Below are 25,703 nucleotides of genomic sequence, written 5' to 3'. Positions count from 1 at the left end.
ATTCACCAACAAACAGCTTTCTACAGTCCAAGGTGGCTTTTTCAGTATCAACACTGGTGGTTGACACTAGGGTGCCGTGCTGGACATGCAAGACAAGTTGTCAAACAATAAAAACCAACTTAAAATAGTCCTAAGCTAAGTCACAGTCATAAGTCCATTGGGGATAATATTGTAACATAGACTGAGGTTTTCAGAGGTTAGTGATACATTACTTTATGGTATCGGTACGATAAGCTCAAATGAAATGAATTGAGGGGGTTTCCCTACACAACAATATCACCAGGATATCGAAAGAGCTTGCATGAGGTCTAAAAACAGAAAGTGCGAAAGATGTCAAAATGGTTCAGTTGTGCCTTCTCCCAGCAAAGGGAAATCAGAGCAATCTTTGTTCATCTTATATTGGGCCTCAGTGCAGCCGCTCAGTTAATCCTTAGTCTTTTGATTGGCTGACCCTCATAAACAAAGGTTTGAACAGCAGGTGTGTAGGACTTGTGTTCTCACAGCCAGAGCTCTGTCTGAGATAACCATATTAGAAATATACTGATTAAACAGAGTGAAGAGGAGGAAAAGACTTTCTGATTTGAACATTTTGAGCTGTCTGAAGCCCGGGCTTTTGGCTCACAGGAAGTACATATACAAATTCAAATTATATATGTTTATGTGTGTGTGTGTGTGTGTGTATATATATATATATATATACATAATAAGAAAAAGCAGAAAGGATTCTGCATTAACTCAATTAAAATATATGGATTGTGCATGACTCTTCAATGACATGTTGCACATCACATTTTAACTTCATGCAAACTCATTTCCAATCCTGACAGGACATAATACCTGTTATAACAGGTAACGAGAGATTATGGCACAGTCATAAGATAAATGCTCAGTGACAAAATCTTTGTTCTAAGGCAAGTACAGCTAGTTTTGTAAAAGCCCATCCCACCCTCCCACCCCCCTGTCTAAAGGGTCCAATACTGACAATCATTATTTAAAAAAAAAAAAAAAAAAAAAGTAATAACAATAAGGAGGATGAGCTTTGCCACCCCGATGTTAACACCATGGGTCTTTTGAGTAAGAAAAAATATACTTCAGTCAAATAGGGTAAGGGTAGAAACAATCTACCAGTGCTGTGATTCTGCAGATTCAAACTGACTACTTTTCAATGCAAGTGCCTACGCTTTTATTTGTATTCATTACAAACTCCTTCTCGCCCCTGAGACCCCACAACAAGTCAAATTATAGACAAACCAAAATTTTCTTTTAATAGCCAACACTATCACAAAAATACTCCAAACCGTATGATTTGTCAGCTTTGGCACAGGCTGCTGATAAGTGTAGAATTTGCTGGGTTTGTCTTTTTTGTTCTGATATTGACATGCCCGTCTGCCCACCCTCTGAACCTGAGCTTTCCCAATTGAACCCTAATATGCCTTAGATGTCTATGAATCAATGATATACTGTACATATGGACACAATCATGAGTTTTCTCTCCATATAAACAGTGCTAATACAAACACACAATAAAACATCCTCTGCAAAAGTTCAAGACATTTTGGCATTTATCTTTTTTTTAATGGCTTCTGGTTTTCTCTTTTTAAAAATTGGTATATTTACAACAGGCTTTGTGCTCTTGGCTGTCCCATTGGTAAAGCCCTTGCTCAGTATTCTCCATGCTCGTACGCAGATGCTAGCACACAGTTTCCGTATGTGTAGGCGTATCACCGAAAATGAAGCAAATGCTCGCTGAAATTGTTTGCATGGTTTTTGAGAATGACATCTGAAGTGAGTCCAACAGACCTGCTGGTGAACTGCGCAATAACCCATTCTACCAACCTGTCCATCTCACGCCACATCTCAAATGTAGACTCAGCTGAGGAGCTGCAACGGGCCACAAAGTCTCTGTATTAGCGATAGTGAAAGATAGCCTGGCTTGTGTAACTGGGATGATGGTGTATCAATGTCGGTGTTTAAAGCGGAATGGTGAGGGAGATACTTCTTCTTGGGAAGCTGAGAAGTTGAACGCAGACAATGAAGGGAAGGAGAGATGGATTGATGAGCAGTCAGGTCAGCCTTCAACCGTAATTTCCCCCGTAGCTTCTCCTTGGTCTGTCCTTCCACTTCAGGGCCCATTCTCATTGTAGTGGAGAGAGATCGGTCGCTCTCGCTGTACTGTGGGCATGTAGGGCCAGTTGTAGCTGGAGCCTGAGAGCAGCATGTCACGGAGGAGCGTCTCAATTGGAGTCTTGCCAACGAGGCGCACAAAAAACAGCTGTTCGATGACTGGAGAGGAGACAATGCGCAGGGACGGCAGGCGGAGGAGGAGGCGTCCAAAGCGGTTCGGCTGGCTGGGGTACTGGTTTCTTACATACTCCTCCAGAGCACACTGAGACTTCTCCTGGATGCTCTCCACGTGGGCGACGTCTGACAAGCCCATGGCGTCTAGTAGAAAGGAATACAAAGTGAAGATTTAGAACTGATATAAGCATTTATCCAACTTTAGCACAGAGTAGTCTTTTTGTGAGAATGACTGTATGACATTAAGGTGAGTTTTGTGACACACTGACTTTCATTTTAATTTTAGGCCAATCAGAGTAGTTGTGGGCTGCTTTGCATTTGCTAGGTTAGACTGATGGGTCAGAGGGGTTTGCGGCTACATTATAGCTTACTGTGTAGATTTTCTGTTGAAGGATAAATCAGGTGTTAGCCATGGAATAATAACCAGTGTTCTGCGGGTTCCAGTATGTCATGTGTCAAAACGTAAGTCAGAATTGCAGGACGAGGAATAACTGCATAAGAAAAATGACTTCTCATACCATATTTTGGTTACTAATGTTCTGGATTAATGTTATGTTAGGCTAATACTGTTTGGTATAGGATGAAATTTGTTCTTAGTGAAAGAAGCTTCAATTGTGCAAGATTTTAATAAAACCTTTTAGTATGTGGCAGAGTGGTGTCTTCACCTAATACTTATTCATTGCCAGAAAGAACCAGGATGTAACAGGGCATTTTCCTTTCAGAGAAATCTGGCTACAACTTGACAAAATCAAGGTTGTCACAGCGGAGATCTACTTCCACCCCTGTGGTCTGTGTTCACTTTCTCCTCAGCTGGGGAGACATTTTCTGCCTTCCAACTCCTTCTACCTCTCGTCTCACCGGCCCCCACCTTGGCAAGAGTCTCGCACAACCAAGAGTGTGTAACGCAGCACGCGGTGCTTTTCACACCCTGTGTGTGGAGCGGAGATCACAGGGGATTTTGCAAAGCAGGTCAGAGATGTGTGAACTCAAAACAAAGATGCATTCTACTGTACTCTGCCACATACTGTACGAGAAGTGGGAGTGCTCTTTGACCCTGCCCCCTGCGCGAACCCACATATTGAAGGCAGGTATTCGATGAGGGTTATTTATTCTCAAGCTTAGTCTTTCGGTTAAAAGGCGTTGGCCCGTGAGTTTTAACCCGTCATCCTGCATCACAGGTCTCCTTTGTCTTCTCACGCTTTGATCTGTCCCCTGTGTAAAACCCTGCCTCAGTTCCACAAAAAAAAAAAATTAATTCACCTCATATTTTAATCAAGCATGTCAATCCCTCCCCACCCGCCCCGCAGCCGCTATTCTCATCATTCCGGGTGAATAATTGTTCCCACTTTGGTTGTATTTCCATCCACTCGGGAGGCAGATGGACTGCGTTTTTGTCAGCCCGACCATTTTGGAGTCCTTCGTGACAAGGCAGTCACTGCCCGGTCGGGATTAGCGAAGCTGTCTGTGTGACTGAAACCACTTCGTGTGCTGAAGCGACAGCTCTGTGGGTGCCCTTCTACGCCAAGTGCCGTGTTCTTTTGTCTGATCCTTGGGCACTCACTGGGTCATTGGGGGTGAAGGATCAGGGTGGCAGGACTGAGATGCACGCTCTCTGATGTAGCTTGATCGGACTGGGCTTCACAGGGGGAGTGGTGGGAGGGGACTCAGAGGGAGGTGGGAGACAATTGGTGTTTGTCTGAGCTTGTTAGGTCATCCTACCAGGTCTGCAAGGGTCAGATTTATTAACAGGTCTATTTACGGTGTGTGCATGTTTACATCAAATTCAGGATTTGATCATTAAAGTGTGAATATTTCACAAAGAAATACAATATCCTGTTCGAGGGTCTTGCCAAGATGTGCAGCTTTTTAATGTGTATACATGTGCTTCTGCGCATATAGGGAGGTCACATGGGATGCTTAGGGCTATAGGGGTTATGTAGGTCATGGCGAATCCTCCTTCTCACTGAAATGCACCATACATAATTCAACTCCTGTGGTGGGGGCAGGGGTCCTGGGGCTTGGGTTGGGCTGGTCTTGGAGTTTAGGGTTTGGGGAGCGTTGGGAGGAGGGGTGGATGACTGGTTTTAATAATAGATGGGATCATGAAGGCAAGATGGCTGATGAAAACAGGCAAAAGAAGGGAGAGGAGGATCCTTGGCTACCTACATACAGAGAGCTTGGTGAAGATGCTCAGTAGGCAGAGAGTGAATCTGACAAGCCGTGCAAGATGGGAAAGGGGGGAAAAAGCAGTAAAATAACACAGACGATAGACATCTCAGTGTTGGCTTCTTCACCATCCATTTCCCCCTGGGTCACAAAGCATGATCTCTCTCTGAAATATCCCAGATGTGACAGTATTTTGGCTGACACTGGAGTCCAGTGACTGTTGGGATAAACCTCAACAGGCTTTGTGTATAAGCAGGATCAAAACAATGCAGATGCCAGGGGTTCTGCCAAGAAGTAAAACTATTATATTTTGATTTAATTCTCTCTGTCACTCAGTGGGGAGGACATATTGCCACATAATGTAAGGTTGTGAGGCTCAAGAGCCCTGTTTTTCTAAGCTTTGGATGCAAACCGACAAATCTATTCTAGCATAAAGGCATTTTCTTTGTTGTCGAGTACTGTACTGTGTATAATAAGGGGTTTATAACACTGGATTTTTGGGTCCAAATAGTAGGCATGCAACAATACAATATAATGAATCTGTTGTTTCTTGAACTTTATATAAACAGATTCTTTTTGCTACTGTAAATTAAGAAATAAATTGCTTTTCAAAGAGTCGTTCCCACAAATGGACAGAATTCAAAATACAAATGCAAAGTTTATAGTGCTTATAAGCTTATTCTTATGTTCAGCAAAACAAAAAGGTTCAAGTGACGCACGAGCAGCTCACAGGGGTCAAGAGCTGCCTTTTACAGTATGACAAAGTGATCAAATTACAGTCAAATTCATGGAGGGCAGAGACCATGACTGACTAGCAGCAGCATTTACATATGGAGCCAATGAGACACAATCTACTGCAGCATTAGAGGTCACCTCTCAGTCAGGCATAGTACTGGTTTCCATTCAAATGCACCTCAGACAAGGTGTATGTCGTACAGGGGTTTGTGTTAACAAACCTTTTGTTTCTTTCTTAAAGCTTGTATTTGCAACTTTTAGGATGAATCTGAGCATTTTTTTTATATCACCTATGGGTAGCAGGTATAGGTAGCACCTTTGCACAGCATTTTAATGATTTATAGTTGTCATTTAAATTAATCTACACCACTATTATGTTGTCATGACAAAAATATAATGGAATCCTTATGTGCTGTTTTATTCTTTTCACTGGTCGTTTTTCTCTCTGCTTAAGAACATGGTGATCAAATGTTTGCCTTGGCTGTGTTTAAATGTGTGTAATAACCCTGCTACTGGCCATCTAATTCAGGTTATGTTGTTAACATGATACTGTAAGCTTACATGTTCAGTAAACACAATGCTATCGTGCCAGTTTTGCTCAGGGAGGAAGGGAGGAATTAGCATCCTGCTAATCTGATTTCTACATACTCACAGGACACAGATGGCATCGGTCTTATACCCTCTCAGCTGATCTAAAGGACGATCAGAGGTGCTTTCAACGGTTCAAAGCTCACACAATGATATGAAATAGTGGCAACTTGGTAATCCAGCTGATTTTACATTTCTAGAGAATGTGCAAACCATTTCCATATATTACTTTACTTAAGTCTACTTATTTCCCATTTTTTCACTTAAACTCACCAGATGTAAAGAGCACAATGGACTTGAGACAAGAATATTCAGCTGTGTCGACCTGCAGGGCCTTCAGCTTCTCCACCTGCTCTTGGAAGACTCGGATGTGGTCCATGAAGGCCACAACACGCTCTGCTGACATAGGTGATGCGTGCAGGCCGGCCGCTGCCAACAGAGGAGCCACGTGAAGCGGCATGGAGCACTGGGCAGCATTTAGAACAAAGAGTTCGCTCCATGACATTCGCAGCAGAGCCACCTAGAAACAAGCGGTATAGGGTGATTATTACTTTCGTTCAGACTACCCATGTGGATGACTAATTTGGCTTTGGCCTTTCTGCTTTTAGTTGCAAATATAAAATGAATAAAGGCAAAATGTGTCTGAAGCCTAAAACTGTGACACTTTGAGTGCCCTCCAGTTAGAGTTCAGCAGGCTTCAGACAGCATTTACACCCATCACTGACATGTAACCAGAGAGCAACACATACACATTAATCCTGAGCGAAGAAGGACACAGGGTATATTTAACATTCGGTCATTTAAACCACCACATATCACCTGGAGATGATATGAATTTGGTAACATTATCCAATACTTAATGCAAATTACATACAAGAGCTTCATTCATTCAAACAGGTACCTATTCACTACAGAATAGGGAAGCACACAGAAACGGTGGAATGACAGAACATTCCTGACACGCCTACCCGTCAGAAATTAGACAGCTAGTCTGATGAGGTGTTTATTGTTACTTTTAAAAGATTGGAAAGGATACAAGAGGGTGAGAAAGCATGCACTGTGACAGTTAGAAGAGGATTAAACTTTTCTTATGTAACAGAAACATGTTTGGAGATGTGGTTAAACATTAAAAAAATAATTAGAATTTATTGAGGTGACCCAACAAGTTGTCATCCTAGGGCATCAAATACTGCTGCTCTATCAGATTTGGCCGGTATAACCGAGATAAGCACAGAGTGTCCTTTAGCATCTGTGCCCTCTGCACCAGCCGCAGTAACACTGAATGGCGAGTGTCAATAGTTCTCCTTGCAAAAGCTACAAAGTCCACAAAGTAGGAGGTTAAAGGGGTGGTGGAGTAAGTCACAAGTTTGTCTGCCAAGAGAATAGAGTTTGTGTCCCATTTGGGGATTTCTATTTTTACTTCTTTTTTACTGGTTAGGTTTAGACTTGAAGTTCTACTTTGCATGTTTCCCACCACTAACTTTGGATGCTGGAAAAGTTACACATATAGTTTTAAATGTGATCCAAAGGGGTCCTTTACACATGTGGAATTCCTTCTCTCACCCCAACCGGGCGCAGCAGATGGCCCCGCCCCTCCCTGAGCCTGGTTCTGCCGGAGGTTTCTTCCTGTTAAAAGGGAGTTTTTCCTTCCCACTGTCGCCAAAGTGCTTGCTCATAGGGGGTCATATGATTGTTGGGTTTTTCTCTGTATCTATGAAGCGCCTTGAGGCAACTTTTGTTGTGATTTGGCGCTAAATTGAATTGAATTGAATGAATTGAATTGAATTGAATTGAATTGAATTGAATTGAATTGAATTGAATTGAATTGAATTGAACAGTGACAGACCTGCACACACAGATGCCAAAGGGCACCCGCTGTGTATCTCTGAGACAGTGTTTGACACAATATCAGCACTTTGATATTGAAAAGAGAAAACCTACATGGATTGATAACATGTCTAAAAAGAGTGGGGTTTGCAGAAAACACCTGAGTGCATGCTGACATTACAGGTCAGAAATATTCAACATGTGAACTTGACATTAATGATATGTTAATGATTTGGTGCGGATACAGCGCACATATTTGTGATGACTATGTCTGTCAGAGGTGCATGTGAATATTTATAGGTCAGGGGATTACTCTGTGCCAAGACTTTATAGCTGATATAAATCTATATATGCATGACTGATGTCAGGTCGATCTGAACCAAATGTTGGGAGTTGAGGTTTGTGCCAAAACAGATGTGCTGCGACATGATGGTTAACAAAAGAGGAATAAAAATATTAATGTGTTTTTCAAATATTTATTAGCTTAGTTCTGTTCAAAATGTAAGTGGGGATGACATTTTATGAATTTTTAGCCAGTAGCTTGAAAATAGTGTTTTGAACTATGAGTTATTACTTTACTTTTTTTGTTTTCTGGCATTTCTCTGTGCATGGTCTATTAAGGAACAATTTACCATTGTAGAACTATATATGTATATATATATATATATATATATATATATATATATATATATATAGATAGATAGATAGATAGATAGATAGATAGATAGATAGATAGATAGATATAGATATAAAATTATTTTCTTATTGCGAGTTAGATGAAAAGAAATACAGATACTGCTCTCATGTTTGTGTGACTTAACCCAATATAAAGACTGAAAACAGTAGAAAGCAGTTAGCCTGGCCTGGTCTCATTCTCATTAGGTTTGGTCTACTCTGGTCATTCTTCACACTCACCTGATCCATGAGCTGCAGATCGGGAAAGAAGGGGATGTTCTTGGCCCACTCCACAGCGCTGAACAGCAGCCTGGCCGCCAGCTCACAGATGTTCTCGATGCCCATGAGGTTGTTCCCCTGCATGCACTGAGCCCCGTAGCGAGACGTTGGGTATGGCTCAGCGCGAAGCAGCAGAGAGATGAAGCCCGACAGGTAGGGTTGGCCGTTGTACGGGTCGGTGCCATTGGTCAGGTACTGCCCTGGACTGCTCTGGGAGTTTGATGTACGTCCTCGTTGTACTGCTGTTTGAAAACAAAGAAGAGGATGGGTTGAACTTTTATCTGGGTGAACCTGAGACTTTTTAAGAGTACTTCAGCATTTTTATTTAATTACACAAGTCATTAAGGACTAAATGGGACTGGAGCACACTAATATAAACTCATATCTGTGTTCCAGTTCCACTGTTTCCTCTGGAAGCAGGCCGCTGCATGTTTCTGGAAGACAGGCCAAGAACTGTGTTTTTTGCAATCTTCCATCAGTTTGTTATGAAACTTTTATCATTTAGCAAGCTTGTTATAGTAGTTTACAGAATTACTACATCCAAAGGGGCGCTGCACGGTCAGGGTCCTAAAAACCTGCAGGAGTAACAGAAGGGAGACGCGACGAAGACAGAGAAGAAAGAAGCAAATTGAGCATGTCAAATGTGCCGGGTGATCGGGGGGGCAGGATGGGGGTTAAGGGTTGAAAAGAGTAGCAACACAACATTTCTCGTACCCCTAAAAGTGTCAGCGCTCGTCTTTTCAGCGAAGGGATGGAAAGTGGCCAGGCCAAGGCTATTCTACAGTGCTGTTGTGCCTCAATGAGTAACGACAAGCAGCAGCTGGTAAAAATATAACACTTCTTCACACCTACATATGTTATGCACCCACACATGCATACACACTCATGGATACGTACGGTAACACCCCCGCCCTCAGTCCCTGCACTGGCAAATGGCCCAGCCTGAGGTGAAAGGGGCATGCAGAGGCCAAGCTCTTACACACACATACACACAAAGCCCTAACCACCACCCCCACCCCCCTCTGGTGTGGAGCAATGATGATGCGGCGAGTGTTCAAAGGCCCATTTGGAAAACACCTGTTCAGTCATCCACTGTCTGACTAATAACTCCATCTACAGTTACACAGAGCAAGCGAGAAAGGCAAGCGAGAGGAGAGACGCAATGAAAATGCAAAGAGGGGTTGGAAAAATGAGACAAAAGGCTGAAATGGTGAGATAAGGAGGAGAAAGAGTGAGTGGAAGGTGATAAGTTGAGAAAAGGGAGATGGGGGCGATGCGAGGTCTGGGGAAGAGTGGAGAGATGGAAAGAGAGAGAAGGTGCAGAGTTCAATGTGCTTGAATATAGCCTGAGATGGGGCTTCAGATAGAAAGCTGTGGTTTACATAAAGAGACAGGTGGAGGGAGGGGGTGAAAGAAAAGGGAGGAGGAAGGGCTTGGAAAATGCTTTTTAACTCTCCATCACCTGTCACCTCACACACAGCAGCTGTGCCAATTGAACGCACCATGGCACGTCTGAAAAACGAGAGGTCAAATCACTCATAAGTTATAAAAATGCCTTTAATTCTAGCCTGTCCTTTTAACAGAAAAAAATACCTCTGCACAAAAGGTGTTGACCTCAAAGTACTAGTTTTCCTTGTGAACTTGTGTCAACCCGTGTGCCCAGAAAAAGAATGTGATCTCTTCTGGCAAACAGCGCAGTCTCACTTTGCTGAGCTATGAAGAGGTTTTGCCTGTCTGAAAGACAATGTTGCACAACGGGACATTCCTCGTCGCTTGCACTCCAGCGGCTCCTGTCTCGCTTTGCAAAAGATGGCTGTCAGATTAGCCACATGCATCTGTCTTTGCAGGATTTCACAAACAAGGGAAAATAAAACTGCACTCTGAGCAGAAGGAGTGAAAGTGCTCCGAGAGCAAGTCGTTGCAATTTCCACAGAGATTACCTGGCCAAATATGTTTTTTTGTCACTCTGAGGTGCTTTAAGTGTGAAGTGAAAGACTGCTAAATCGTACGCTGATCCTTTCAGTCAGACATTTTATTGTAATACAGGCTTGTGAATGATTTTCCAGATTAGAGAAAATGTTGCTTATAACTCCTCCTTAGACAAAGATTTTTTTATTTGCCTTTTTAAAACCATTCAAAATCCCTTAATGAAAAATATATCTGTGTATATATGTATGTATATAAATCTGACAGTGAGGTTTTTGCACAGAGACATCTTAGAGAGACACAGGAAACATTGGGGTTCAGGTTGGAATATGTACTTCTCAAAGATTATGAAACCTTTAACTTTGCGATTGAATCAATAACAACATGGTTAAAGGGTGACTCTGATGATGGTAAAGGAGAATGGATCTGAGAAATATGTTCATATTTACAGTTTACTGGGAGGCTTTCCTGAACTTGTCTCTTTGCAAACTTTTTCTCTGTGAAAACATCAGCTGACTTCCTAATTTGTTCACCAAGAACTGTGTTAAATTAAGGTGAATAAAGTTGCTTTCTCTAAAGCCAAATACAGCTAAAAAGGCTAAAAAGAAATGCTAAAAACTGCACTTTCTCCGGTGACCACATGGGGTTAAGTGAGTCAACCCCACAGAATCCTATAATGAACTTCAGAGATGAAACTAACGTGTGGCTAACTTCCTCCTTCATTCGAATGCACAGTAGGTGATTTTTTAAATGTACTGTATACATTTTCTAAAGGCTTAAATGTATGCATTAACTGATTGGCAGTTGCCAACACAGGCAGCTGCTGCTGGCAGCTAACCTTCACTACAGCTAATTCTAAGCACTGAATTTGGACCTCTGGATGGTTTTCGTGTCTTTTGCAGCATAAAAAATAGGATAAAATAAAATAAAACACAATGGCCTTTTACAAAACAGCAGGTGACATGCATCCTTTATTTAGCTTACAGCATAAAAATGCTGTAGCAGATCTCAAAAAGGGCACTTTTAAAAAGACTCTGTCTGGTAACTTCTTTAGGGAGACAGACTCAAAAGGCGCTTTGGTCCATATCTAAGTCAGAGCACTTCTGTGACCTGAATCTGTCACTCTGTCCTGGTTTCATGTAAAAAAAAATCTTCTACTGCGAACAACCTGGTTTTAACTACTTTTGACTTTCCCCTTTATGCACCGAGTAAATTGTAAAACAGTGCGCCTGAACTCCAAGAGGAATTTATTAAATTCATCACAATTTAAATTGAAGGCAACAGTTTTTTTAGACCCCGCTGCTCCTTATCAGGGGCGGATCTAGAAGGGTGGCATGGGGTGGCAAGTGCCACCCTAAAATGATCCCTTGCCACCCCAAGTGCCACCCCAGTTTTGCATATGACAGTGTTGTTTATTAAAATAAGGTAGCATTAACAGTTTGAGCGCAGTTACAGTCAACAGTGAATATAAATGCTAAAACTGAATATATTGCATAGTGTTCCCCTCCTGCACCATTAACAAATGGTTCAGCCCATAGCAGGACCGGGTTTTTTTTTGTTTTCAGTAGCAAGCGATGTTTATGATTGTGCCAGAGCACATTTTGAACAACACCATGGGAATTTCGCTTTTTACACAGGTGGTTGGATGTTAAACTCTGGAAATGGAAGGAAGGTGAGTGTTATTAACCCTCCGTGGTCCACCTCCAAATCACATGACTGATGTAAGCTGACATAACAACAAGCTGAAGCCATGCTGAGTCTCTATTTCAGCCCACATTGAAAGTTCGGACTTCAAAGTTTTTTAATTTTAATTACAAGCCAGTAAATCCAGAGTTATGATAATATATATAAGCCACGCTTTTTTTTTAAATACTGTCATCACGTTTTTGTGTATGTGTGTTTTAAGCGTTTTCTAAGGACAGTGCGAAAACAGTAAAGAAAGGAAAAAAAAAACACCTCTTTCCTATCGGTGGAAAAATGTACCATGTCGCCCAATTTAAAAAAAAAAAAAGTCAACACGTGGGATTTGGTTGTTTAGGAAGAGGGAAAAGTTTTGGGGTGACAGTAACGGCAGCGAGACAGAGCGAGTGAGAGAGAGACAGAGAGTTTTTAGATGTGGCAGATTTGTAACGTTTAGTGTGGAGTATATACTTAGTGTGTTGTGTTGTGTTGTGTTGTGTTGTGTAGTTGTTGTGTTGTTTTGTGTGTCAGTGAGGGCACTAATGAATGTCACAAAGGCACATTTGCAATGTAAACACTGTCACTAGAAAACCAGCGGAGTGATACACCTCCTGTTGTCAGGCCTGCAGGTTTATCCCTGTGCTGTTCTCCTTTGTCTTTTGGTGGACAAACTTATTTTTTACTGGCACACATCATTTGTGGGGCATCTTATTGTGACACCTGATTGTTCTCTCATTTTAGTTTTAGTAATATTTTTAAATTCTTATACAAAATGAAAAAACAACGGCAGGTGTATTGTCTGCATTTTTAGATAAATAGTTGTACATGTTTACAAAATGTACATTTTATATTTGCATTTCAAGTTATAAAAATTTACTCAACATGTCTGTGTGTTTTTTTTACAGTAAAAAAATACTACTAGGATTTTAAGTTATTTGTGTGATTTCATTTCAGGTCAGTAATACTAATGCAGTATGTCAGTCAAAACAACTAAATTCAGTTGAGCTGAAAAGATACCAAACAAGGCAAGGGAAAATAATAAAAAATAAACAATTTGAGGGTGAAATACAAACGTAAACTCAAAAGGAGTCAAAAATGGCCAGTTGACCTCAGTGAGTTAATCCAACAAATCATGAAAAAATTAGGTTTCAATTTTTGTTCATGACAGTGCAGATTTCTGACATTTTGTGTAATTTAAGCTGTAACAATGTGACTGTTTTCTGACAAAAAAACAGTGTAAACTTAAGTTAGACTTGCGTTTGTAAATGAACCGCCCCATGTTGTGTAGCTTTCTGGATTTTATACTTATTGGGCTACATATTTATTTATCATACAGGCTGTACAGTACATAGCATCAAAACTCACATGTTTTATGTAACTAAAGTGTTTTATTATGTGGGCCACAGACAATAATTAAGTTATAGACTTTATTTATATGAAAAACGTGTATGCTTACTGCATTTGGATTATTTTAACCATATATAACCACCTGCATAAGTGTATGAAAAAAAGGGCTTCGATTTTGCCATTTTGCCCATTTGATTTCTTTGCCACCCTCATGCCACCCTAAGAAAATTTCTCTAGATCCGCCCCTGCTCCTTATGTCCCTTATTTGTGAATTCACAGCTATTGATATGTTCTCATATTGATTAGTGGTTAATCCCGCAGATGTTGGTGAATCTACTTGATCCACTTGACTTTTCAAAAGCCTCATTGTGGGGGTCACTCGTGCCTGAGAGGCAGAGCACTTGAGTACGCCTGACTAAAACACATCGCTCTCTGTTTTTACTCGCCTACAGCTGCTGTACAAGACTCTGGAACAGATAAAAAGGAAAGGGCAGAAGGGTGATTGGAGTAAGGTCCAAAGAAATGGAGAGGTAGAAAGGCCAGTGCAGAGACAAAGAGATGTGATATATTTACACGGAGATGGGCGAAAGGAGAGCAAAAGAGACAGAAATGACATTAGATAGAAACAGATGCCCGGGGACAAAAAAAAGGAAACAGAGACAGAGAATTAAAAGGGGGATGGGAGTATAAGGTCAGATTTGAGTTTGTGTCATAATCCGTTTCCAGCTTTTTAATTGGTGCACTGTGCTTGGCCTTAATGCAATTGACTGAGCTTGTCAGATAGTAACTTTAAAAAGATATACAGTTTTTGTTTTTTTCTCTTAAACAAAATTAATCTGAATCCAAATTGAGGGCAGAGAAAGCAGTTAAATAAGGCAAATACATCCCTAAAACCCCAAACAAAACAGCATCCTGTGTAGGTAGGCCATGAAATGAGGGCAAAAGAATGAGGGAGAGGAGGAAAGTGCATGCAAACAGGGGTACCATGGGACATTTCAGCTGCGACTTTCAAAATGCCACTTCAGCAAATGGCAGCTGGCAGAGAGCACAGTTCGCTGCCTGGCTGCCCTGGATTAGCCTCTGGGTCAGACTGTTAGTGGAATTACAGCAGCTAAATACAATTAAGGCCTATCAACATTTGGACTAAAAGGTCACAGTGCCGGGGCAACACAGACGCATTATAGATTTGTCTCAGTCTAATAGCTGCATTTAATAAGTAGCTTTTCCATTTCTAAAACTTCCACTGGCAAGCAAACAATAAACACGTTTCCCAAAATGAAACTGCGTCCCTGAGTCATGTCACAGAGAGAGGTCACGTGTGTGTTTGTGTCCGTGAGGTGTTCGAAACTCCTGCAATTAAAGCAAAGTTAAAAAAAGAAATAATTAAATGTTTAGCTGTGACGCCAAATCTCATCTGATAGAAATGCATCTGGGCAGTTAAAAAATAAGGATTTTATATGCTTCAGCACATGAACATGTGTGACCGAGCAGAAAAAGGAATGTGTTTTATTTTTTTCGCCCAAATTTGACCTCAGGTCAGTGAAGCGAAGACAGGGGTTTTTTTCAACTTTCATTTGGAATTCATTCTCAGTTCTCAGTCTTGGAGCTTGTAAGCACTGCTATTAATCTTTTGGCTTTTTTTTTTCATTCATATTTTTTAAGAAAAACTTGAGTCAGCTATTTCTGTAATGATTACACTGTAGCTCGGGGTTTTGTGCTAATTCTTCCAAAGAATGACCTTTATGTGGTATCTACAAATATTGTGCTGTGTGGTCCATGGTTCACTCACCTAGCCCATGGAGTGGTATTGTTCTATTGAACAATACCACTCCATGGGCTAGGTGAGGCTCTTATTTTTTTATTCCTTCTGTTTATCTTACAGAAATATTTTAGCTACCACAAACACCATGAAGCACTTTATCCAGCACTTCAGGAAATCACAAAACAGTTCTTTATTAAAATGACCGTGACACAAAATTTTAGAACAACAGTGGATTTCACAGCTGTCAGTGAACCTATTTACATTTATTGGACCTAAAGAGCAGCTTCCCTCAGCTCCGATGAGCTGTGTGACTTTTACGGGTCGTTGTTTCAATGTGTCAGCCCACAGCTTTACTATTTTGGTTTGCTTGTACTCCTCTATCTTTCATTTTGTATACATAATGATGTTAACCTTTGATAACAGTGCATGCACCCTGTCAGGCATGAAAAAGTTAGCAGACAGCAAGGAAATACAGTGGAGCATTTGGTAGTTAAAGACAGATTTTACTCTCAGGAGCTGGTGAAGGGCAGAGTTAAAAGGAGAGACTTTTATTCATAAGAAACAAACATGAATGCTAATGTTGCTAAATTCCATAAGCTGGAAGTAACTTTATCTAAAGTTCAGGAGCAGGACCACGCCTCAAACACAAGCCTTCCTGCCATGCGTCTATAAATGCCTATCTGTTCTACACACCTTTTTTTTTTCATTTCCGTGCCCCCTCCCTCTCTCACGGGGACGAGGCTTCCAAAATCGTATTGTTGATCTTCGAAGAAACTGCAGCAAGCATGTCACTGATCCTCACCAATCCAATATTCACTATCAAAATGCACGTGTTAGGAGGCCTGTTCCTTCCTCGTGAAATAGATATGTTAGTCTCGTGATTGCAACACGTTTAAGCTGGCCCAGGTTGTAAAAATATCAGTTACTAATTGCCAGGGTAGTATGCAAACTAAATGCAGGTGTCTGTACCCTGCAGTGCAGTCATGGCTGACTGCAACACTTGAAAGCGATCTCAAGCCTCCTGCACTTCACTGTTTGGTTTTACAAAGCTGTATATAAATGAATGCAACACTTCAGAGAGAAATAAAATGTAAACAAATGAAAAGTTGGTCAATAATAGTATTTCTTCACTCAACTTCACTACCCTTTTTTTGGTTCCATCTTAAGAGAAATTTTTTGAGAACAAACCACCTGCACGCTGTAGGAGGACTGGCTGTGTCCCCAGTTGTCTGTCAAACATCATGAAGGAGCTGAGGTATGCAGCGAACACGAGAGACACAACAGAACGGGAGCGCAGAAAAACCGGAGGCAGTGCAGGAGCGGCAGAGAAGTGAGGTGACACAGACAGAGAGAGACAAGAGACGTGGAGGGATGAGAGGAGCTTTGCGTGAGGAAGTTTGGTAGCTTTGCTGCATCGCCAAGGTTGCCTCATTCTTTCTCTCAGACTTTGATGAGGCAGTTCCTAAATTAATTAGCAAAGTGAATTCAGCCCAATGGGTCTGATTCATGTTACACTTATTTACACTTCCACACGCCCCTCCTCTTGACTTTATTTACCACACAGCGAGCCACAGCAGGACTAAGATGTCCCTCTTGAATTATTATCATGTAAAGGTGCATTTGTTTATGGCGCATTAGAGCTTCATCTCCAACTTTTATTGCTACGGCTATAAATACTTCTACTACACTTCTACCCAGCAGGCATGATCATCGGCTAAGCCCCTAAAATATAAATGTTCATGGCTTCCCAGTAGTGCTATGTTAGGGAACACGTGTGGCAGATTAAAGGAGAAGGCCGTTGGGGTGTTCACATCGCACAGACTGACATATTTAATGACTCTTTCTCGACTGTGCATTAGTACAAGTGACCTGAGTGACACGTGAAAACAGGTTGAGCTACTTCAGTTGCAAGCAAAACAGTTCAGAGTCAGTTTGCTGGAGTGACTGAGTGAATGGACCAGAAAGGTCACATTATGTTTGCTGTTGTTGCATTGGTGATTCTGTGGGATGAGCAAGAAATGGCATACGAATACCTTTCCATCAGTAGTACACAGCAATACAACGCCTTAGCACTGGAGATAATACTATAGGCACAATTGTAACACCTTATAATATATTTTGCTCATAAACTGCCTATAAAAGATGAATGTAGTAGTGATGGGATTTCCGGCTCTTTTTAGAGAACCGGCTCTTTCGGTTCGGCTCACTAAAAAGAGCCGGCTCTTCAGGTTGTTTTGTTGCTTTAATTAATTTATTATTAACAATAATATAAAATTATGCACAAAAGGAATTACTAATGTAAAAAAAAAAGTGGTTTTATTTATATATGTTTATATATAAATATATGCGGTGGCCCCTAGAGACAAAACACGTACAAACTCCAAAACGCATTTCTAGCATTTCTAACATAAGTGATCTAGGTAGCTCTGAACTTCCAAAACAGAGCTACCTAGATCACTTAAATTACACAATTGAAAGCATGAAAGCATATGTGTATTGTTTGTGTATTTATACACAAGCATTCATATATAGTCAAATAAAAAAAAAATGTTCATTTACCTGTTACTACCACACACCAAATCCGGTCGTTGGTACTTGCTGGCTTGTGTAGCCACTACGTAACAAAAGCTCAACACTGCCCCTAGCATCCTGGAGCACTTCTGTTGTCTTTTGTACGTGTTTTGAGTTTTTATGTGCTTCTGAGTTTTTATGTGTTTTGGAGTTTGTACGTGTTTTTACGTGTTTTGGAGTTTGTACGTGCTTCAGGGTTCGTACGTGATTTGAAGTTTGTACGTGCTTTGTCTGTAGGGGCCACCGTAAATATACTTTTATTTATTCACTCCACATAAAATGTAATAAATAAATCATATAATACAAAAATCAACTAGTCACATTTCAACTTTTAACTATTTAAATTTTCAGCTTTTTCCTTTTACAAATTTAAAGTGAAACAACACAAAACACTGCAAACCACAACACAATTAAATATAAATTATAATATGAAAACAAAAAGAACATGCATATTCTCTGTCATATGGGCCTGCATGAATAAACTTTCTGAATCCTTTATCATCTGCAACTGAAAATAGTTGTGGATGATTACTATACCTTTCTAATGTGATGTTGTTGTCCCTGGCTCTCTTTCTCTCTCTCTCCCTCCTGCTCTGTTCCTGTGCTACTGAGTGTAACTACCGCCCCTCCCCCCTCTTCCCAGCGTAAAGCAGAGGCTCACCTGCGGAGTGAAGCGGAAAAAAGTGCGAGAGAGAGGGTGAGAGAAAGGAAAAAAAAAAACCCACGGCTTGCGATAAGGAGCCGGCTCCCGTTGTTCACGTCAAAGATCCGGCTGTAAGAGCCATTTTGTTCGTGACCGACCCATCACTAGAATGTAGCCACCGTGCATCACCCATTGGTTTATGAAGCTAACTTTTGAAGCCTTAACACTCAGATTTTGGTCAGGACCACATTAGATTTTAAAGAAAATCCTAGAATCTGTGTTCCACTCACCAAAAGTGGAACACGGATTTATCCTTAAGCTTTTAATATAATTACCACACAGCAGGTCATATGAGTTCATTGCATTAAAAATGCTTCAAAAGACACCAAGTAGAGAGGTGACTCACACACAGTAGAGAGGCGACTGAAATTAGCAGTCAAACCATGACAGGCATCTGCATATGTCATCACTCACCCATCAGTCAAATCAGACGCACTCCTAATATTCAAACTTAACTGGAGTTTAAAAGGGTGAGCTATTAAAAAATATCCCCTTACAATATTTCAGAGAGGGGAAATTAGCTATAGTGCCAAAAAACAGCTGTAAACATCCTTTTTCTGCTTTGAAGTTGGACTTTATAACCTTCTATGCCATGGTGTTGCCCTCAGGCAGCAAACCAAATTTTTGGTGATTACACTATCCCCGTGTATTTATTTATTTTGTGACACAAATCACTTCAGTGTTCAGTAAAATGATGAGTAGCAGACGGTTTGACCTTTGACATTGGGGTGGAGCAATTATTTCAGGAGTCAAATGTGCATGTGACAGAATGCTAGCGACTGCTAAGAACAAAATCTTTTTTTTTGTATGTTTAACTTGAGCTAAGCATATTTTAAAAAACACATGCAAGTTCAAGAAAATGTGAAGAAGTATTTTTAGTTAGTTAGTTAGGACAGTTTTCTTTGGGCAATAATAGTAAAGCAGTGGTTCTATATTTTGGTCCTCAGGACAGCTTGTTTTAGGTTTTTAGGTGTTTCAGTACTCCAAAACACCGGATTCAGACAGCTGTAGTGCATAATACCCAGTTGGTTATTTGAATCAGGTGTGTTGGAGCAGGGATCGGGACGTGATGGGATGTGTAAGCGATCATATCATGCACTAAAATGAGCATGTAAAAAGTTGCAGGAAATGAGGGCAAGAACAGGAAAGAATTTGATTGGACAGTTAGGGTCACTCCCTCTGTGAGGACAGGAAACTGGATGAGAGTGACAGCAGGTACGAGAGGATTGCAGAATCAGGTCTGAGGAACAGTTAGGAGATCGTGGGTCAGTTAAAGGCTATAAATATCTGATGTGTGTGGGTAAGAAATAGTGTGTGTATGTAAATGATGGTGTGTCTACGTGTGTGTGTGTGTGCGTGTGTGTTGGTAGCTTGGAGAAGATTTTATGAAGGGAGATGTAAGGTACCAGGATGTAACAGTACTCCAAATGTCAAATGACAGAAATGTGACATCCACCTCTGTTTCATAGAGTTCCAAACATTTTTTTAAACATATATAAACAAGGAGCACCAAGTTCCCCAAAAGTAGGGTGACGTGTTTTTTTTCTCTGTAAAACTAAAATTCATGGCGTAGAATAGGAATCTATGGGAAATTACTTTCTTTTTGTTACCGGTCTCAACTGGCTAACTGAGGAACTGCAGTATTTGGCACTTTTGCATTTGCTTCATTTTTCAACTCTGGAGAAAACTGTGTGGTTTTGCCATTTGACTGGTAGTCATTTTCCTCTGAGAGCTCTCTGGTAATGACTTAGCTCATGAGTCTAGTTACAGGGGTTAAGTGTTTAAACTTGTCGATAGCAAACAACTGGGATACGTAAAGATTTTTAGTGCCAAAATTAGGCCAAACTGCAGTGTTTTGGTGTTAAATTGCCTGCTCGCTGTGGAGGATGGATTAGTCGATACCGTGTTAGACTTTAGCACTCCAGCAGGGTATTTATTCACCGTAGAGGCCCCTGACGGTTCACACTTTTGGACTTTGACTTCAGCCTGTGTGTTATTAATGTTTTAGATTTGGTTGACCTATATTTTTCACTGCTGTTGGCATTTTGTGGGTCAGAGGAGGCAGCAGTCTCCCCACTGAGCATGTTCAGTTTGGGTATTACAGATTCTTGTGCTACAAATGGATGTTGAGACTATTTACTATCACTAGACTCCAAAAGCTGTGCGTGTGTCCACAAGTGTTGCATGCATACAGCTGATTCAAGACACATACAAGAGACAAGATGACCTTATCACTGTGTATGAATGAATTAATCAGAGCAGTAAACTCCCACGTGTCTTTTCCGTCCTCACTAAAGTCAGTGGCTCGTCCTTGCAGCGTGTTTCAAAATTAAAACATTCACTCTGGTTCAAAGGAACTGTCAGGCTGATTCTTTTTGCCTCTCTGCTTCCTAGTCATCCTAGAAACTGCACTGACAGAGGAACAAGTGGAGGTTCTGTGTAGCTGCCTGGTGAGACAATGACACTAACGCTGCCAAGGTTTTAGGGGCTTGACTCCTACTGAAGCCAGCAGTGAAATGTTTGCTGTCATGCTGCTGAAAGATGCCCTGGTTAAGAGTCTCCAACAAATGATATTATGTTCAACACAGCAGTCTACAGAAAGAGGTCAAATGTCCCCTTTGGGAAACAAAAACCACTCACTTGAAAGCAAAGAATTTCAGAATCTGCCCCAATCCACTCATAAAACTTTTAGCATGACTTCTCAGGCAGATCAATATTTATTTATTGTAGCAGAAAAATCATGAAGCGCTGTCATTGATACAAAGAGCTCCTTAATTTTTAGAACTTGAAGCATGCGTTCTCTTGCTTCTACATGAGGCGGAATGAGGAGAAGATGCAAACTAGGTTAATCACCAACTCTCCTCTGCTATCCAAAAACATAATCTTCCCATATCCTAATACTCCATCTGTGGATGAAACCGGTGAACCATGTTATATAATAATTGCATAACATGTCCTAGCCAACTGCACCCACATATGACCTACATGCTGTCACCGAGCACATTTGAAGGGAAGTGAAAAAGCTTCTAAATAATTAACAGAATGACAAATCAGCTCAACAAACTACATCTTCATGCACATCTGCTGCTTTATTTTAAAAGTATCGTCAAACTTTGGAATTTGGCGCATGTCTTGTGTAAATCATGATTTAAAAATGTGCATCTGTTTGAAAACTTTAGCCTGTTGAAAAATATGAAGAAAACAATATTTATATATGCTCTCTACTGTGAGAGAGAACATATGATTTAAAAGTCGTTAAACTTTTTCTTTAACACCCAACATCTTTAACTTCTAGGCTGGTTAACGCGCGATAATAAATAATAAAGTTAGACGTCAGGATTTATTTTTTTTAATATTTATGAAAAATCGTGTTTACGCAGTTTATTAACTATTCCCGCAGCAACAGTTTAGCTGTTTTTAACGCCCCTGAAACGTCTAATTCACTTCTATTTCCTTCTGTATTTGGAAATCGTCCTGCCATTAAAATCACAGTAAAAAAATTCCCCGACAATGAATATGCTTTAGCAAATATGGTCCTAACTAGACAAATGATCGCTGATAAACAGAAGTCTGTCGACAAAGAGGATTTAAAGACAGCGATTAATCCAACTGACCCCAAATGGACCAACAGATGAGCTCACCCAGTGTAAGTTGACCTACTCCACATTTAAGCCTTTTGCACACAACTAAAAACCAACACTGCAGAAATGGTCAATATAAACAAGTAAATGAGCGACTGCCTTCAAAATGAGACCTTTCATGATTTTTTTCACAATCTTTCTTCAGTCGACTGATATTTTCAGGTTGTATTTAAATGAGAAACATTTTTTTTAACTTTTGGTTTTTGTCCCACTGAATTAGAAGAATCTATTTGTGCCAAAAGACAAAAAAAAACTGATTTCTACAGCTGATGAGAAAATGCTTCATTTTCATGTCTCAGCCGCGCCAAGAGGCATCGCCACAAGAAATATTCTTTAAAGATGGCTGTAAAACAGTTCATTTTCCCATAAACGCCTTCTAAGATTTTACGCTTAAATTATTAATATTTTGCTTTCTTGTAACGTATTTATTTCACTATATTTTCGTGCAAACTGTGACCAAAACTCTCTTTCACTGATGTCTTTTCAGCTCTTTAACATTTTCCTTCTTACAGACTGAATCAGAAGGACTGGCTATTCTCCACGCCGCGGCGCGTCAGGAGATTTCCTCGGGTTCATTCAGTCGGAATGGAGCATGACTGAGTTGGTGTGGCTTGCGGGTACTTAACATGAGGTAATACTGTGTGTACAGTGAACACACACATACACTGCCAGAGGCACAGACTTCAATCACACTAACCCTTGAGGGATCATCTCCTCTCAGCTCGTCTCTAAGGAGAGCGGGTTATTTCCAACGTCTTTGTCTGCTATTTACATTTTGGCTGTGGCAAAAGGCGGCGGGGTCTGTCCTTCAACTTCCACTGCCTAGTGCCCTTGGAGGACTGCTCACGGTGACGCAGCTGCTGACCTTATTCTGTCCTCTGAGAGGGAAAATAAAAAACGGCGAAGTGTGACATCTTCATTAAAGTCTCTTGAGGACCGCTGAAGTCACGCCACTTTTTCACTCAGTATAATTAAAACCTAACTGCTCATATCTCACCTGTTCGCATATGGCTTATGTGCACAGTTAGTGTAACATCGTGCGTAATAGTAATATGACATTTCCATTATAGTGATCGGTCAAATTAAAAGTACTCCGTTCTTCTTTATTTTCTTTCCAAAATGCAGAAACTACTTTAATGAATCTATAACTCAACCAGAAGAGATGCTGGTTCTTATTTTAAATATGCACAATCTCATGCCTCCTGATTCGATGCAGCGCTACTGAATGATAATACATAAGGGAAAGCTCTTCTCCAGCACGTTTGCTCCGCTCCTCTTTGGCACTAACTGACCCGTTGTTAATCCAACACAATGCAACAAATGTAGCGGCATCCTCTTAAAGCGGCTCGGGGTGTCGGTGTGCAAACAGCATAATTAAAACTGCGAGACAAAGGGAGGATTTCACGGAACAGAGAGCGCTGGGATGAATGGTTCAGCTTCAGTAAAAAAAAAAAAGTGAAGTGTGAGAAGGTCTAAGCATGCTGATTATAATAATAACTAAAAAGTGAAGACGCGTAAACCAGTCAGGGTGCATGCAAAACAAAAGATGGCACGAGGTTTTCTTTTACACACATATCTTTTTGTGTGAGCGTCACATGAATTTAGGTTTGAATGCATTGTTTTCTTGCAGTCAGAGCAAATCTGTCAAAGTGAAGACTGCCTTCGGTTTGTCTATTGATTTCTTTCGCCTGCTTTTGATAGGGGTTCGTCTGCACTCGTGTTTTCTTGTTTCAAATGTGTTTTTAAGAAGTAATGAAACAAGTGAAAACAGAGAAACATTTAAATCTTTTACGACTGAATTCCAGACTTAATGGCACTGTTGTTTTAAAAACTGAGAATACTGCGCACAACTTTACGCACATAAATACGTTTTGTAAATAAATGTCTCCAGTGTTACAAATACAGTCTGACATCCGTCACACACACACACACACAGAGAGAGAGAGAGAGAGAGCAGCCAGCCTTACCTTCTCTCCTCATGCCGACTTTGAGGCACTTCTTCAGCCGGCAGTACTGACACTGGTTCCGGTGGTGCTGGTCGATGGGGCAGTCTCGGTTCCCCCGGCAGGTGTAAGTGAGGTTCCGCCTCACAGAACGCTTAAAGAAGCTTTTGCATCCCTCGCAGGTGAACTGACCGTAATGCTTCCCACTGGACTTGTCCCCACACACCATGCAGTCCACGTTGGGGATCTTGTCCCCGGAAAGTGCGTCGTTCCCTGGGGTAGAACCGTTTGGTGTTCCAGGTGCCCCGCCGGGCTCCTGGCCGCATATCTGGAGTTGAGACCCCGGATCTGCAGAAATGTTCTCTGGCCATTGATTTACTACCATTGCCATGCTACCCCAAAACACTTGGTCTTTGTTTAAACCACAGAAGCAGAGTCAGATTGCGTGATAGAGATCCGTCCTGACGTCTCGGGAGAAAAAAACGAGGGAGGGCGAAAAAGCGCTTCCCACTTTCCCCAGAGGTCAGTCTGAGCGTATCAGAACTGTGATTTCTTATTGTCGCCGAAATCTTCCTGTAAACATCTATCAAAGTTTACAGTAAAAGCAAGGTATCAACATGATCGACTCAGAAGTGCAAAGCCTACAACTCCCGATGTTCCTTGCTGCGCAGATATCCATAAACACGTTGTTCTTCAGAGCGTAACCTCTCGGGAAAGTCAGTCCAGTAAGTCAGAGTGTCTGCTGTCAAAATTAAGAGCCGTCTGATTATTTGCTTGCCTCTAGAATTTAAAGTTGGACAAATGAAACTGAATATAGAAGAAAATGTGTTGCCTCATGCGCCTTTCTTCAGCCACAAGCTCAACACTACGTCTAAATTGAATGCAAAGCAGAATTAACACTGACTACATGCTCATATCATTCGATGTATTTAGTCCCAGCAAGCTTCTGGATAACGCAGCCCATGGAGCGCAAGTCCCGGGGAGCACGCAATCCTTGTTCCTCTTTTTCTTGCGCGCCGAGGTGACGATTTGGAAAGCGACGTCAGTGGGCGCTCTGACATTTATTTACCAACTACACGGGCGAAATATCTCCAGTGTCTTCTGGATGATCGTCAGTGTGGAAGAGTCTAAACAGAAACACCTCGCTGAACAAGCTTTGCCGCTCGACTGTACTATCGCTTTACCCTTCGACTGTCTGAGAGTCAAAGCTACAATTTCGGCAAAGTGTCACTGGCAAGGCTGCCTCCTACGGCTGCCCTCCACTGGCGGCGCTCCATATAAGGTCATAAATCCCAAATAAGGTCGTATCCCCTCCCCTCAGCTGGAGAAGCGAGAGCTTGAGGGCCCGGCGTGATAGGCCCCAAAAGTGTGGTTAAAAAAAGGAAAAAGGAAAAAGGGGCAACCTGATTGGACAGCGTATGACTGGATGGGTTTGACTGACAGGGGCGCTTGTTGCGATACAAGTACTTTTAAGTGGGCTCCATCAATGTCCAATAGAAATTATAAGCTTACTGTGCATTTTGTGCATTATAACCAATGACCAATAAGCAATTTTAAGAAGT

General features: G+C 41.2%; 1 protein-coding gene across 1 annotated transcript; it reads right to left on the bottom strand.

Annotated features, from left to right (window-relative positions):
• Positions 1 to 975: 975 nt before the first annotated feature.
• Positions 976 to 25,360, bottom strand: nr2f5 (nuclear receptor subfamily 2, group F, member 5). Its single transcript, XM_084944352.1, has 4 exons — positions 24,166 to 25,360; positions 8,530 to 8,810; positions 6,061 to 6,307; positions 976 to 2,442 (listed from the first exon to the last, which is right to left on the bottom strand). Exons 1-4 carry the CDS (start codon positions 24,530 to 24,532, stop codon positions 2,123 to 2,125), a joined length of 1,215 nt encoding a protein of 404 aa, XP_084800478.1. The 5' UTR covers positions 24,533 to 25,360; the 3' UTR covers positions 976 to 2,122.
• Between the last annotated feature and the right edge of the window lie 343 nt (positions 25,361 to 25,703).

Source organism: Perissodus microlepis, chromosome 11, assembly GCF_051167445.1.
Source record: "Perissodus microlepis isolate ML-2025 ecotype Zambia chromosome 11, ASM5116744v1, whole genome shotgun sequence".
Classification (NCBI taxonomy): Eukaryota; Metazoa; Chordata; class Actinopteri; order Cichliformes; family Cichlidae; genus Perissodus; species Perissodus microlepis.
The sequence above is the reverse complement of the archived record's forward strand: the minus strand, read 5'-3'. Positions and strand labels throughout refer to the sequence as shown.

Bases quoted from the DNA above. Each gene is read 5' to 3' on its own strand.
- nr2f5 (XM_084944352.1), bottom strand. From the start codon at position 24,532: ATGGCAATGGTAGTAAATCAATGGCCAGAGAACATTTCTGCAGATCCG. The intron at 8,811-24,165 runs GTAAGGCTGGCT...GTTTTCAAACAG, and splicing joins AGTCGGCATGAGGAGAGAAG to CAGTACAACGAGGACGTACA. The intron at 2,443-6,060 runs GTGAGTTTAAGT...CCTTTCTACTAG, and splicing joins CATTGTGCTCTTTACATCTG to ACGCCATGGGCTTGTCAGAC.